Below are 15,119 nucleotides of genomic sequence, written 5' to 3'. Positions count from 1 at the left end.
TATATTTAAGTGTGTGTGTGTGCATGCATGCATGTATGTTTGTATGTACATATGTACGTACGTACGTACCTCTATATGTATATATATGTTTATTTGTATACATACATACGTACGATTGCACGTACGTATACACACACACACATATATATATTTATATATATATATTGTGTGCCTGCGAGTATTTTCATTATGTTGTATTATGAGTATTCACATAGCGTGTATGGGATTGTACAAAGGATGTGCTGAGCGGCGAAATGTTCAAAGTCATCAAATCAGTTACCCCAGCAGTGACTTCGATGAAATCAACGGCATCACTGCCAACAAAGACCTGCTTGTACGCTTTAAGGTGGTAAGTACGATCACGGACATCCACTCCGAAGCGTAATTGAGAAATTAGATCAGCCAAGGCATCTTTTTTTAGTGTGGTCTGCGTCATTTCGGATCCTAGTATGCACTTCCGTGATGGCTGGTGCGTCTGAGAGTCGTCACCCCGTTTCATTGTTCCTATAAAAGTTTGTATGATAATTCTACTAATATTAGTAAAAAAATACCAGAGCCAGATAAACAAAAATAAATACATACAACAGCTCTTGATTTTTATGTTTTGTATTTAGTGTAAAGTATTGCATTTGCCATTTTGTCCATATCTATGACGTCATTGGTGTTTGGTCATTTGGTGTTTGATGAATGAAGATTGTCACATGATGACCCCAAAACTGGCAACAAATTTTATCCGGTACAAATTTTAATACAAAACTTTCCTAACCGGTCGTATAGTATTCGAAATAATTTGTTTTTCTCCCATAGCGTGGGTCGTAGGTCGTAGGTCGCATAAACCCTGTGATGCGATTTATTTAACTTTTAAAATAAAAAATATGGGATTTTGGGGAAAAAATTTCGCACTATAATACATACCCGTGGTGTTCATTGTTTTTTTTAAAACTATACAAAACAAAACCAGTTTGGATATTCGATATGAGCCATTGACCAATGAATCAAGCTTAAGGATCTTGCGATTCATTGGATATTGCTTGGTTCAGTTGCACATTTTGGCGGCTAACTGCAGGACTGCTCAGTATTTTCATTTTGGGCCACAGCCCGGATAGGGCACAGGGCACAGGGCACAGGGCACAGGGCACAGGGCACAGGCCGCAGGTCCATAGGCCATAGCCCACAGCCCACAGAGTCAGAATATTGTCGACGAAAAATCAAAAAAAAAATACCGAGCTCAGCTCACGCCGCCTGGCCGCGGTGCCGGGTCACCACTGCCACGAGAATGTACATAAATCCGCGGAGGACAACGAAATACATTTTATAACTTAGTACATACATACATAGCCTTTTAAATTAGACATACATACAATCATGCATCTATAAAAATACATCAGGCGTTTCACTTCAGAGGGCCTTTATGTTTCGGATTGGGGGGGGGGGGGGGGGCGGGGGCGGGTGTTGAAAGAAGAAAAGCCGATAAATACTTAAATACTTCAGTGCAAATCATCCAAATTCATGCAGCAATCTATTTGGACTTATTCGTGTACCAGAGGCAAAAAAATACTATCCCCGACGGTAATTCACGGGAAGATGGCAAACTGCAAACATGCAGCGGGGGATATAATCGTACACAAAAGATTGGCAATGGCGGATATAGTAGTTTCGATTTTATATATTATTTCTCTAAGACACTTGTTGAACGTCAGAAGTCCAGACGACATGCCGGGTTAGCAGAACTTCACGCCTCCAAAATTCAATTATTTAGACCAAGAGCACGGCATTTATGACACCATCCAACTCCGGGTTATTGCTTATTTGTGCATATTTACCCCAAACCACCTTTCCGGTCGTCGTAACAAGACCGAGCTCACTGACATTCACCTGCGAAAGAGTCAACCGAATTTGTTGTGTTAGGGTAGCGAACGAAAAGTAAAACAAAGACCCAACATGAGAAGGAAAGCAGAAAGCAAATGCCCGTTAAAATATACATACCTCTATAACTGTTCCCTTGGTCATGACACCAAGCTGCGTGTACATAGGCGAACTTGGATTCTTCTTTACACCAATAATAGGCAGATGAAATGTAGCCTTAAGCTCGGGATGCGTAACATGCGCTTTTGTGTAACGCATAGCCATAGGACGAATGAACCTTTCGTATTTAGCGGGCTTTCGTGTGAAACCTTCTCCAACGAAGGTGGCCTTGGTAATTAAACGCTTCCAACCCTTCTTCTGACGCTTGCCGGACGAAATTTGCTTGAAGACTTCATTCTCCGCAACCGCCGCAACCTATGCAAGATACAATACAAGTAGATATACTAAGCAGATGATTCCTTCCACCAAGTTGAGAAAGTCGTCGGTTCGAGGTACACATATCCGAAACGGTCATTCACACGATTCAACATACGCAGGTACTAAAAGTAACCGCATTAAGTTGTTATTGTGGACTCTACACAATCAATGCTGCGTCGAATAACCTTTATGCCCCCTTGTGCTGTCAGGCACAAACCGTTACTAACCTTGGGAATTGGCACATTCCATTTTCCGGCTTTCTCTTTTCTCTTCTGCTTTATCATATTACTCAAAACCTTCGCCCTAGACTGACCCTCTCGATCGATCAGATAAGCTGGCACAGCACCGTCGGGAACAGCTTCATCGTCTTTGTGCTTGTTCGTCCTTTCATCGTGCATTTTTAATGTTTTCTTCATTTGCACCTTTTCATTATGACGCTTCTTGTTGTATAACTTAGCCTTCAAACCAAACAATTTCTGAGCTTTAGCAGAGGAGTCGTGGACAGCACGAGCCTCACGTTTACGCCTATCAACAAAGAGAAGCAGTATCAAAAATGAGCTCTCTGAATATATACCCGAAAGGGTGTACTGAAGGGCAATTTTAACGTATGCATCATTCAGAACAATCCATAAGAGAGCATAATCGTGATAATAGTACCATAATCCACATAAGATACTTGCCTACACGACACAAAGATACAAAGACGACCAAGCTTACAACAAAGACTTCCAGGAAAAATCGATCAGCTCAGCACGAGATATTTACGAATATACAGTGTAAACAGTTTAGAAATATGTATGCATGAATATATGTACGATTACACGTACATGTTTATAAACAAACATATAGGAAATTATATAGGTATACACATATATATACAAATTAATGTAACAATAGGAAAAAAGGAAATCAAATAAATATACACAAGCATGTATATCCAAACTACACAGTAAAAGTTTTTAATATATACTTTTATGTGTAAACAATTACATATTAACAGATATACACATTCACACATGTATATATATGTGAGTGTATGTGTAAGAAGTATAAGGATATATACTTATTATTCTTGAACTTCACTTGTACACTTACATACACACTAACAAACAAATATATATATATTCACGTATATGTATATATATTCATATACATACATACGTACGTGCATAAGTATATTTGTAAAGATAGATATATATATATATATATATATATAAATATATATTTATACATAAATACATATATATACATACATACATACATACATATATATAAATCTATATATATATATATATATATTCATTCATACAGACACACTATATAAATATATATATGTCTGTGTGTGTGCGTTTCACTCTATATATATATATATATATACTTGTAAGTATATTTATATATATATATATATATACATACTTGTAAGTATATATATATATATATATATATATATATATATACATACTTGTAAGTATATATATATATATATATATATATACTTGTAAGTATATATACATATATTTATGTACATATATATATATTAACACACACAAACGTATATATATATACATATATATACATATATATATGCGTGCGCGCTTGTAAATGTGTGCGTTTTTTCTACGTATACGTAAGCGTAAATTATATATATATATATACATATATATATATAAATATACATTAAAGCGTTAAGATAAAGATACGTTAAATATACATATACCTGTACATGTATATACATGTTATATACATGTATACATTATATATATATATATATATGTATTTTACTGCACAATACAACAATAACTATATCCAACAATGAAACCTCAAAAAAAAAAAGGTGTTGTTCCGGTAATATACCTGAATAGTCGGCTTTCAGGGCTATCATATAATTAACCGCCAACTTATACGTAGAAACAACAACAATGCAATTATAGAAGATTAAGCTCACTTACTTTCTCTCGTCATGATCCAATCGTTTTCCGTGTCGCTTCTGCGCGAGCTCGATGTATTCGTTCTGTATCGGCGTATAAGTATTAGAATGATCAGTGGGTCGTATACTGCTCGAAAACGATAACACAATACACACACAATTTGGACATCTACGACATACATAGTTATAGAACAACGACCAACGCAACACTAAAAAAAGGCATTGACGCAAGGTTTTACTACTACGCACCTGAGGCATGCTAAATAGATTTGCTAATACTTCGCATACAGTTGTCTACTTTTTATTTCTGCATGTGTGGCTTACTTATCAGATTATTTTTGAATGACGAGTGACATGTGTTTTACCTTTGCTCACCACTTTTTTTTCCAGCCCCTCCAGGAAATATTTTTCCACAAAAATGTATTTATAGAAAAGAGCAAAAAGTTCAAAACCGAAACTCTAAAAACCCTATAAAAAAAGGTACAGTGCCCTTCTTCTGAAAAAAAAACATCAAAACAATGAAAATACTCAAAAAAAGTCCCATTGAAAAGCTGCACAGCCTTACACCAATAGAAATCTGCGTATACGTGCGGCGGATAACGGACTGCGGATACTATTTTCAAATTCCCATAGCGCTCAAATGAAAGATACAAAATCCCGTACAAATGCGCAACGTCGAACAAAAATATTTAGTAAAAGTTTTTATGTCTCAAAGATGTTTTAGAAATGATTTGTATATAAAGAAGTAGCCTGTCTGTTTATACAGCAATTACATTGTATTAAAACAAAGTATATTTAAACTCAACTACCATCATCATGACGTGTGCCGTGGACAAGAACGCTATCGAAACCCGCCTGTTTATCAACGGCAAGTTTGTCGAGAGCGATAAGAAATTTGATACAATTGACCCTGCGACTGAGGAAGTTATCACATCCGTGCACGAGGCCAATGACGAGCATGTTGACACGGCCGTAGAGGTGCGCTTTTTGTGCTATGTATAGATTATGTATCGACCCACGTCCGTGCCAAATATGGTTCGACAGTGAAGCTTGTGATTGTATTGCTGCTGCTTATATATATATATATATATATATATATACATATATATATATATATATATACACATATATATATATATATATATATATATATACATATATATATATATATATATATATATATTTATATATTATATATATATATACAAATATACAAATATATATATATATATATATATATATATGTGTGTGTGTGTGTATATATATATATATATATATGTGTGTGTGTGTGTGTATATATATATATATATATAGTATAATCTATATCTATATATGTTTTATCAAAGACATGCATTTAAGATAAATTAACATATATACAGGCGGCCAATAATGCATTTGCCCGTGGCTCAGAGTGGCGTGACATGCTACCCCACGCGCGCCGGGATTTGATGATTAAACTCGCCGACTTGATCGTAAGAGATACTTCTTACTTGGCTGAACTTGAAGCTTTGGACAATGGCAAACCAGTGGCAGCTCACGGAAATGCATATGGTGAGTCTGTTGTTATCTATTAGCCGGGATGTAGTTTTGGACCAGTGAGCTTCTATCCTTTCCTATGTAGACAATATTAGAGTGGGGTTTGTATGGCAAATTGTAACTTATGTCTAGCAATCCTATCTCTACGATTTCCCTTTCATGCGCAGCTGATTTGACTTTACCAACCCTAACATATTAAAATATATTCTGCATGTTTGGCCTGTCCAGGTACTTCCGTGGACATTCACCTCGTCCAGGAAGTATTCCGTTACTACGCATCTATGTGTGACAAGGGCAGCGGACGCATCTCCAAAGTAAACGTGCCCAATATGTTCAACATGCAAATTAAAGAACCTATCGGCGTCGTGGGTGCGATCGTTCCTTGGAACTTCCCCGCTCTCATGATGGCTTGGAAGGTACGAGCTGTGCTGTATGTGCGTAACAACTAGAATGATTGATCCGTGCGTGTGTGCATGTTTTTAATGGGAACGTTGCCTCTCATGATGACAACGAGGCGTATCAGACTGTACTTTGTTTGTGCTGTCTGCTATCAGGGTCCGTCGGAGGTCTCCAGCTTTCTGGCATCAATGTAGTCAGATGCATTCAAACCTGAATCAAGAACTGTGCTAATGACTTATGGATGTCAAACGTTTATTAGTTATGGCGACACGGCGATAAGAATATTCTTATATACACCAACCATTCTTCTTAATATCTATCCAAACATTACATAAAAAAAATGTGTGTTGCAAAGCATTATTTTAAATGATCAACACGTTCTTTCACAGTGTGGACCTGCATTAGCCGCTGGGTGCACAATTGTTCTGAAGTCCTCCGAGAAAACTCCACTATCTGCACTTCACATCGCCAAGCTCACTGTCGAGGCCGGTTTCCCGCCAGGTAAAAAAGGAATTGGAGTGTTGATTGTATGGGTGGACTACGTATAGGTGTACCCACAGAGTGCCTGTCATTCTCCTTCTTTTGAATCATGGACTATTTCCGTTTTATTTTCGAGAATTACGAATAGATGGGCTGTAAATATTGCTAACACTGTTTATATCAGTTTTTGTAACCACTTCACACCCCACGCTATCATTAATTTCAAGGTGTGTTGAACGTCCTCAGTGGCTTTGGTCCTACTACAGGAAAGCGCATCGCTCTTCACATGAAGATCGACAAGGTAAGGGGTGAAAATATCTTCGTATTGTCCCATGCTGAAACCAATATACTTGATGCGGGCTTCTATCCGCCCACACGGGGCTGTAAATATATGCATGCGTTCGTTCGACACCTGTGCGCTGATGCCTATTTGGTCGCGGGTTTTAGTTGACCTGTAGAACAGCACGTAATAGCTATTAGTTCGATATATGATGCATATCATTTGTTTCAATATGTAGCCTTCACTTACCTACCTTCATGCCTTACCCCTAGATCTCTTTCACCGGTTCCACCCTGACCGGAAAGAAAATCCAGCAGTACAGCTCTGAGTCAAATTTGAAGGCCGTGACCCTAGAGCTTGGTGGCAAGTCGCCCCTTATTATTTGCGACGATGCCGATCTCTATCAGGTATGATACGTTGAGTCCTATTCAGTGTGAAGACGCGGTCGTTTTTACTCGTGGGTTTTTCCTAATCTTATCATTTGTTGTTGTGTACTGCATGTTTCGATCGGCCCATGCGTAGGCATAGCCGGTACGCGTTGCTGACAGTTTCTCACACCTGTCCCACCTCCTTCCTCATTTTGGGCCGAAACAGGCCGTGCAAGCAGCACACACCGGACTGTTTTTGAATAATGGACAGTGTTGCTGTGCATCTTCCCGTGTGTACGTACACGCCGCCGTACACGACCAGTTTCTGGAGAAAGCAGCGGCGCTTGCCAAGGACGTCAAAGTGTGTAGAAGCTTCATGATGTCGTGCAGTAAATCTTGGCCCGTTGGCGTGTAGGTTTTGTGAGCTGGGCAGCCTTTGTTCTCTCTGATATTCTAGTGGCAAATGGGTTTGTATAGCCCGATACTAATGTCCCGCACTCATGCTAACCAAGCATGTCCTGTTGTACGTTGATTTTATCAGCTCGGCGGTCAGTTTTCAGAGGAGAGCACCCAGGGGCCTATCGTAGACGACATTCAATTCAAGAAGGTGAACGATTACATCGAGGCGGGAAAGAAACAAGGCGCGAAAGTGGTCGTGGGAGGGGAAGCTCTGGGGAAGAAAGGGTATGATACGTTTAGCGTGACCTGATGTGATGTGTGTCTCTGTATGTTCCTACATTCTGATTAGCCCGAAGATGTGGATGTAGCCCACCCTATCCAGTTTCGAATCAAGCACATCAACAAGTCAATGCGCAGTTGGCGGTGGTATATCCCGGAAAATGACTGTCCGGTTTGCATCAGCAAGCACTCAACTGGATAGGCCGTGTTTTGATGGTTATATGGGGTCATATGGCTCAGCAACTGCGAGTGACGGCCTCTTAGAGATAATGAATTCGCCTAAATCTAATACCCCTTCCTTCCCCCTCTCCCAACAGCTACTTTGTACCGCAGACTATCTTCTCTGATGTCACAGATGACATGACGATTGCTCGCGAAGAGATTTTCGGACCAGTGATGTCCGTGTTGAAGTTCCACGACTACGACGAAATACTGGACCGTGCGAATGATACCATCTACGGCTTGGCAGCCGGTGTGTGTACCCGCGATGTGGGAAGAGCTCTGAAGTTGGCTACCGGTCTCCGGGCAGGTATGTGTGCGATCGTGTGTGTGGTGATATATGTCTGCGCATATATTCATTTTGATGTTTGTGTGCAGGTAATGATGTAGGTAAATGTGTATGTATGGGTAAGTGAATTGTGCATATAGTGCCAATACATCCGTCACAGATCTTCATATACGAATTGCATTGGGTATTCCATATGGTACATTTGGATAGATATCAGAAAATATTTTATAATATACAAAAGTCATTACTTCAGTGTATTCACGCACATTCAGAACCCGTTCACGCATAATTACACTCACTCTATTTAGCCTTTCAAGATGTCAGCATCAACAAGCATGCAAGAAATACATCATTCGCATACATTCATATATTTCACGTATTCACTTCCACTTCTTCCATTGTTTGAACACCAGGTACCGTGTGGGTGAACTGCTACAATGTTTTCGATGCCCACTCCGAATTTGGCGGATACAAAATGAGTGGTATTGGTCGCGATTTGGGAGAGTCCGCCATCGATTCATATACACAGACCAAGAGTGTGTACATCCCCATGGACAAGTGAACAACATCACATTACACCACGTATAAAAAACTGTTCCTTTTGAGTACTGTTGGTGCTATTTCTTCACACTCGGACGAGGGGTAGGCTAAAACAGCAACAGTCATCTTCATAGATTATAAGCTGCAGATGGCTGTGAAGTTTGCTCGTATGCAGGCAGATGTTCCAGCTGCTCTTGCTATAAAAGTCGCAAGTTTCAATTCGCTATCAATGAACCGCACTGACAACGCTGCTGACAAAATAAAATAAGGTGTGGGCTACCTGCCACCTGTTTTAAGCAGGAATCATATATCACAACCTTGATTGTATATTTATTTGTCGCAACCGTAACTTTCCTCTGAAAGCCACCTAGAAATGAGTAGTGTTATGGAAATGGATGGAAATCAGAATGTCAGTACATCAGGTGGTGGCTAGATTCACTTATTAACAACGATTGTTGTATTCCGCATGTTTGAAGTACAAGTCTTCTTGTACCGTTCAGCGACGCGCCAGCAGTCCAGTGGTCAATACAAGAAGTCGTTAGCGTCCTGTGTCTGTGTGAAATGACTAAACCTACTCTTTCGCAATTTTACCTTTTCTGCCCCTCTGGTGGCCAGTTGGGCTAGCGTTTCAGAACATCTTGCCCATCGCACACCCTGCTAGTCTGTTGTAGCTGCGCTCATTATTTGTTTAGTAGAACAGCCAACGCCGCCTCTTCTTGGAGAGATCAATTGGTATTCTATCAGATCACTCTTGCCGATGGCACAAGCGATGGCTGCATGGTGACAAGGAGGTGGTGAAGCAACCTGGCATAAATAAAATAATGGCAGTGTGCCAGAACGTGTACGGATGCTTTGAACTGTTGCAGTGATGCGCAAAACGTAGTTGGCTTTGTACGTGAATCATTGAGTCCTGCTGGGCGGAGTGTGTCTGTTGGTAGGATTTCATGCTTAACAGCGCCAACTGAGAATGAAATTACCCCACCTGACGTGCGTAGGGAGAGTAAGATTTCAATCAGTACACAGTGCAGTACTTATTAGTTGGCTGGGCGGAAATACTCAAATAATATGGCTTTCATTTGCGATCTCATATCATCGTGACAATTCCTCTGAGTCTGAGTGCCAAACCAGAGCGCGATTTAGATTCAATAAACTTCACCAACTGACATATTCAAAAACAAGGCGTGATGTTCTACAGTATTCGCCGTGAAATTAATAACGTCATTTATTTTTGTGATGACCATAGAGAGCGAACAATATACGCGTGTAAACAGAGACATCTTTTGCCAGCGAGGTTCGAAACCTGAGATACGGAAGGCAAGTGATCGTCAATACGCCGCCATTAACAACTTGAAGAATGTTGTTTAATGTATTTTAATGGTAATGTTTTAATATTATTTAGGACTCTTAAATTGGTACGCTATCACCCAATAGTTGATGATGTGCGCAGATCCTTGTTGTGTATCAACCATTGCCGCTGTCGAATACTGACAGACATAAATATATGCAGACTAATAGCTGGTCTAGGCTATTTTTTTACAATTGGATTCAGGAGTGGCTGTGCTCCAACCAAATCAGCCTTGATTAATATACCTGACTGATGATATCCCTGTAACTGAAACTATAGAGGAATGTTCCATTATTGTAGACTCCTCGATGTACGATGGTGACCCAGTAGTATGGTATAGTATACTTTGAAGTACACGGTTGTCATCTGGTAGCAACGTGCTAACTATTGACCAATGCGATAATCCCCCAGATGATCAAGCCGATGATAGCGAAGAAAATTATCCACATCGATATCATGGTGGTAAGCAGGCAGCAATAGAATTTCCCGTCAGCGCTTCGAGCTCTCTGTGCAAAAGTATAAAATGAAACTTCATGACGAAATAGACGGCGAAACGAAGGAATTCAAGAATATAGAACACTACAAATATCAAGCAAAATTGATGTCTGACATTTGAAAGAAATCGGGACGACGTACTTATCAATTGACTGAAGGATATGAAGTTCAATACGCACCCACACGGTACATGCAATAAACAAAAAGTACACAATAAATCACGTGGCACACGTATATACCTTTTCATCAACGATGTAACACTCGATAATATACAAATTCATCTTGTTGGCCTTGAAGACAAAGTCGAATATATCTCCAAAGAACGGTATGATCCCGACGAAGAAATCGATTCCCTGATTGATAGTCATGCGCACCAGAGCCCTTTTAGGTAGTCTCCATTTCGCAGCCAATGCTATAACAGTAGACCCCAAACCTGCACCCACCAAATCACCAAACCCTGGAATTAGGCCGACAATAGGATCGATCCCGAATTCCCAGCCCAGCCCTGGTATGCGTATGGCTGTATCTAAGTACTTTGCCCATTTCCTCACAATTATAAGACGGCGTCTACCTTCGGCATCCAAATGCAATGGGATTCCTACCGGGGAGATGAAAAATATCTTTTTCAGCTTTGGAATGTGCTTCTAACTTAATTGCTGGCCTTGGGTTACTTAACCAGATACGTGATTTTGCTACAAATAGATCACTATGTCATCAATGACAAAAAGAACACTTGAGTGTGCGTAAACAACCCTATGTGACATTCAAGAACCAGTTACCTTGGTCATCACACGGTGTTTCCTTTTTCCCTCTTTTGAGAAGCTTAACCACAGGATTTCTCGTCGCATCGTTGGGTAGGTTGTAACTCGCACGTCTTTCACTATTTAATGAAGTGTTTGAACCCGGTTCAATTACAATCTGAGCATCATCTCCCTCCCTCTCTACAGGCTTTGGAATATGTTGTTTCCCCATATTCTTTGTGCCCGTCTGTTTTAAATAAGCCGGCATGATAGGTTAGCTCCGCTTCACTTTGTTCATGATCGATGCTTCAAAATTGACGGGAGTACCTACCACATAACCTATGAGGGCTTTAATATATTAATTCTGATAATCTAATATTCACAGGCACAGTGACATCACGTCCAAGAGAAATAGTTTGACCAGAACTCTATCTTAGAAATAGTTTATAGATCAAAGTGCGAATAGCGTCCACTGAGTGTATGTTCATGTTCTTTGGCTTTTCTTTTGTCCATTGATGATACATACCTGATATTGGATGCATTAAATTGGGTTATAGATCAAAGTGCGAATAGCGTTCACAGAGTGTATGTTTATGTTCTTTTGCTTTCCCATTGTCTATTGATAACACATGCCTGACATTTGGAGTCCTTCAATAAGTATTTTAGTGGTGTAATTTAGCAAATCTGTGGAAAAGTAAGGCGAATAGCCAACCACTCGGACAAAACAACACATTGAAACAATTACACAACACACGGTGGACTTGTTTGGCAAATATACCTGGTATACGTCATTAATGATCCGTTTATAACCGCGCGCTTTCATTCTGAAACATAACTCAGCGTATGTGAAGCTCTTAATACTCTAACAACTCAAGTGACCGATGGATGCACGCCTATCAAATTTCGTACAAAAAATACACATACTCTAGTTGTACTACCTATATTTAAGGCTTGAGTAAAAGAAAATAAGCCATACACACACAGATATATAACGGAGTGTAGCTGCTAGGCGTGGCGTAGCACTACACAGGTACATACAGTGGGTGACTTACTGATTTTTAAGCTGGCTGTTTATAACAGGTGATCTCTCGAGCCCTAGTTGAAAGGAGGATACTGATCAGGTACTCGCGTATCTTAAGGAAACGTACAGAACACTCTTAGAGGGATGGTCTTTGAGGGTGCGACCGAAAGGACAGATTCGAATTGCAAGGTGGGCACTTTCTGAGGTCTCTTGGTGGTTAAAATATAGATATGGAGATTTCCTAAGCCACGACCTCATACAAATGACTCTTTAAGGTATTTTTGTCAAATCCGTGGAAAACCACGCAGACAAAACAACACATTGAAACAATTACACAACACACGGTGGACTTGTTTGGCAAATATACCTGGTATACGTCATTAATGATCCGTTTATAACCGCGCGCTTTCATTCTGAAACACAACTCAGCGTATGTGAAGCTCCTATTAGTGACCGATGGATGCACGTCTACCAAAATAAGCAGTGCAGAAAATACATGTACTCTTAGTTGTACTACCCATATTTATGGCTTGAGTAATAGGCATTAAGCTTTACGCACACAGATAGAGAACGGAGTGTAGCTGCTAAGCGTGGGTGTAGCACTACAAAGGTACATACAGTGGGTGACTTACTGATTTGAAAGCTGGCAGTTAATAACCGGTGATCTCTCGAGCCCTAGTTGAAAGGAGGATACTGATCAGGTACTCGCGTATCTTAAGGAAACGTACAGAACACTCTTAGAGGGATGGACTTTGAGGGTGCGACCGAAAAGACAGATTCGAACTGCAAGGTGGGCATGTTCTAGAGGTCTCGTGGTGGAGGATATAGATATGGCGATCTTCCCAAGCCACAACTTCATACAAATGAAGTATTTTGTTTTAGAGGTATTCAGGTCAATGAGCTGCAGATAACACAGACGTTTCATTAAATACACATCATCAAAACATTGATGATTAAAAAACCCTAAACCCCAAAAACCCTGGTCCTGGATCTTGAATGAGTGTGTAGTCATGAGTATGAATTCCCCTGGATCTGGACTCTTCGTACTTTTGGACTGTTCTGCAGCCCTCGGCCCCTGGCTCTGATGACTGCCTCTCGGTCCCTCCTCTGGAGTTGGAGGGGACTGATGTAGCCTGATCAGAAGTCCTTTCTTGGTCACTTGGTGTGTCCACTGGTCGGAATATAAAATAAATATAATTCGGAATGTGATGTAAAGCCGACATGTAGCTCATAGCCTTCTGCTCAAAAATACAAAGTTCAATAATGTACTTATCGAGAAACGCTCGATCCAGATTGTTTCTCTACATCATATGCACATATCATGAGCAAATTCGTAGCATCAGGGGAAATTGTTCAGGATGTTTTCACGGACAACGCTGAGGAAAGGGCTGCTGCCAAACAAAAGGAATGGGACGATGCCAGGGCGAGAGCTGCTCTTGCACGTATGTTCGAGTGTATCTTAGCTATGTTTCCCATGATGTAATATGGCTTATCTGTGATGGGGAGGATATGTACTGTATACAAAACCAAGCTTATTTAAGCCCATGTCGGCCCGCCTCCGAATATTCTCTGCAGAGGTTATGGCGCTTTACTATGTGCACGCATATCTATATATCGTATATTAAGAATTACTTTATAGCTCCACGTTTAGCGATTATCGGCACGCCTATCAGAGCTTTAAAAAGCATTACCGCGCAAGCCGGTGTAATCCCTTACATGCATCTAATCGATGAAGATTGCCGTTCTATCTCGTCTACCACCTGACAGATATCACATTGTTCTTTCAAACGATCTTTTTTATCTCACTTTCGCCTTGTGGCAGGCATACTTTCATGTTGTCAAGGCAGGAAAGGTTATTTATTCTTCCCTCATTTTATGCAAAAACTGACCAGTTATACTATTTTATATATTTATATATGTATATATATATATATGTGTGTGTGTGTGTGTGTGTATGTATGTATGCATGTATGCATGTATGTATGTATATATGTATGTATGTATGTAAGTATATATATAATATAGATGGATATATAGATAGATCTATAGATGGATAGATGGATGGATGGATGGGTGGATAGATAGATATTAGATAGATGGATGGATGGATGGATGGATGGATGGATGGATTGATGGATAGGTAGATAGATGGATGTGTATTTATATATTTGTATATATACATATATATGTATATATATATATATATATATATATATATATATATATATATATATATATGTATATGTATATATATATATATATATACTACATATACACATATGTATATATATATATATTTATATATTTATATATATACATGTATGATTGTATGTATATATATATATATATATATATGTATATACTTATATAAATGTATATATATATATATATGTGTGTGTGTGTGTGTGTATATATATATATGTATATATATATATATATATATATATATATATTATGTATATATATATATATCTATATATATATATATATATATACAAACACACATTTACATATATATA

The 15,119-nt window shown here is 39.2% G+C and overlaps 5 protein-coding genes across 5 annotated transcripts in view; 2 read left to right on the top strand and 3 right to left on the bottom strand.

Annotated features, from left to right (window-relative positions):
• Positions 1-571, bottom strand: part of SARC_03068 (hypothetical protein) — a 5,654-nt gene extending 5,083 nt beyond the window's left edge. The window contains exon 1 of the mRNA XM_014303154.1: positions 281-571. Coding sequence (XP_014158629.1) covers positions 281-499 — 219 coding nt within the window. The 5' untranslated portion in view covers positions 500-571. The remainder of the gene's footprint in view (positions 1-280) is intronic.
• An 864-nt stretch (positions 572-1,435) lies between these two features.
• On the bottom strand, positions 1,436-4,503 carry SARC_03067 (ribosome biogenesis protein N). Its single transcript, XM_014303153.1, has 5 exons — positions 4,460-4,503; positions 4,233-4,294; positions 2,511-2,808; positions 1,987-2,280; positions 1,436-1,875 (listed from the first exon to the last, which is right to left on the bottom strand). Exons 1-5 carry the CDS (start codon positions 4,466-4,468, stop codon positions 1,756-1,758), a joined length of 783 nt encoding a protein of 260 aa, XP_014158628.1. The 5' UTR covers positions 4,469-4,503; the 3' UTR covers positions 1,436-1,755.
• A 405-nt stretch (positions 4,504-4,908) lies between these two features.
• SARC_03066 (hypothetical protein) lies at positions 4,909-10,155 on the top strand. The gene is made up of 10 exons (XM_014303152.1): positions 4,909-5,188; positions 5,590-5,761; positions 5,975-6,162; positions 6,535-6,646; positions 6,853-6,926; positions 7,178-7,312; positions 7,500-7,634; positions 7,815-7,957; positions 8,269-8,480; positions 8,873-10,155. The coding sequence occupies exons 1-10, from the start codon at positions 5,027-5,029 to the stop codon at positions 9,019-9,021; spliced, it is 1,482 nt and encodes a 493-aa protein (XP_014158627.1). The 5' UTR covers positions 4,909-5,026; the 3' UTR covers positions 9,022-10,155.
• Positions 10,156-10,185: 30 nt separating this feature from the next.
• Positions 10,186-13,484, bottom strand: SARC_03065 (hypothetical protein). The gene is made up of 5 exons (XM_014303151.1): positions 13,233-13,484; positions 12,632-12,674; positions 11,619-11,826; positions 11,079-11,437; positions 10,186-10,850 (listed from the first exon to the last, which is right to left on the bottom strand). The coding sequence occupies exons 3-5, from the start codon at positions 11,809-11,811 to the stop codon at positions 10,725-10,727; spliced, it is 678 nt and encodes a 225-aa protein (XP_014158626.1). The 5' UTR covers positions 11,812-11,826; positions 12,632-12,674; positions 13,233-13,484; the 3' UTR covers positions 10,186-10,724.
• A 437-nt stretch (positions 13,485-13,921) lies between these two features.
• SARC_03064 (hypothetical protein) overlaps positions 13,922-15,119 on the top strand; it is a gene marked incomplete at both ends in the record, with an annotated part of 6,381 nt that continues 5,183 nt past the window's right edge. The window contains one exon of the mRNA XM_014303150.1: positions 13,922-14,042. Within this exon, the coding sequence (XP_014158625.1) occupies positions 13,922-14,042 (121 nt within the window). The remainder of the gene's footprint in view (positions 14,043-15,119) is intronic.

The sequence above is a fragment of the Sphaeroforma arctica genome (genome assembly GCF_001186125.1).
Source record: "Sphaeroforma arctica JP610 unplaced genomic scaffold supercont1.149, whole genome shotgun sequence".
Lineage (NCBI taxonomy): Eukaryota > Ichthyosporea > Ichthyophonida > Sphaeroforma > Sphaeroforma arctica.
Note: the sequence above shows the minus strand (reverse complement) of the source record. Positions and strands in the feature narration are given on the sequence as shown.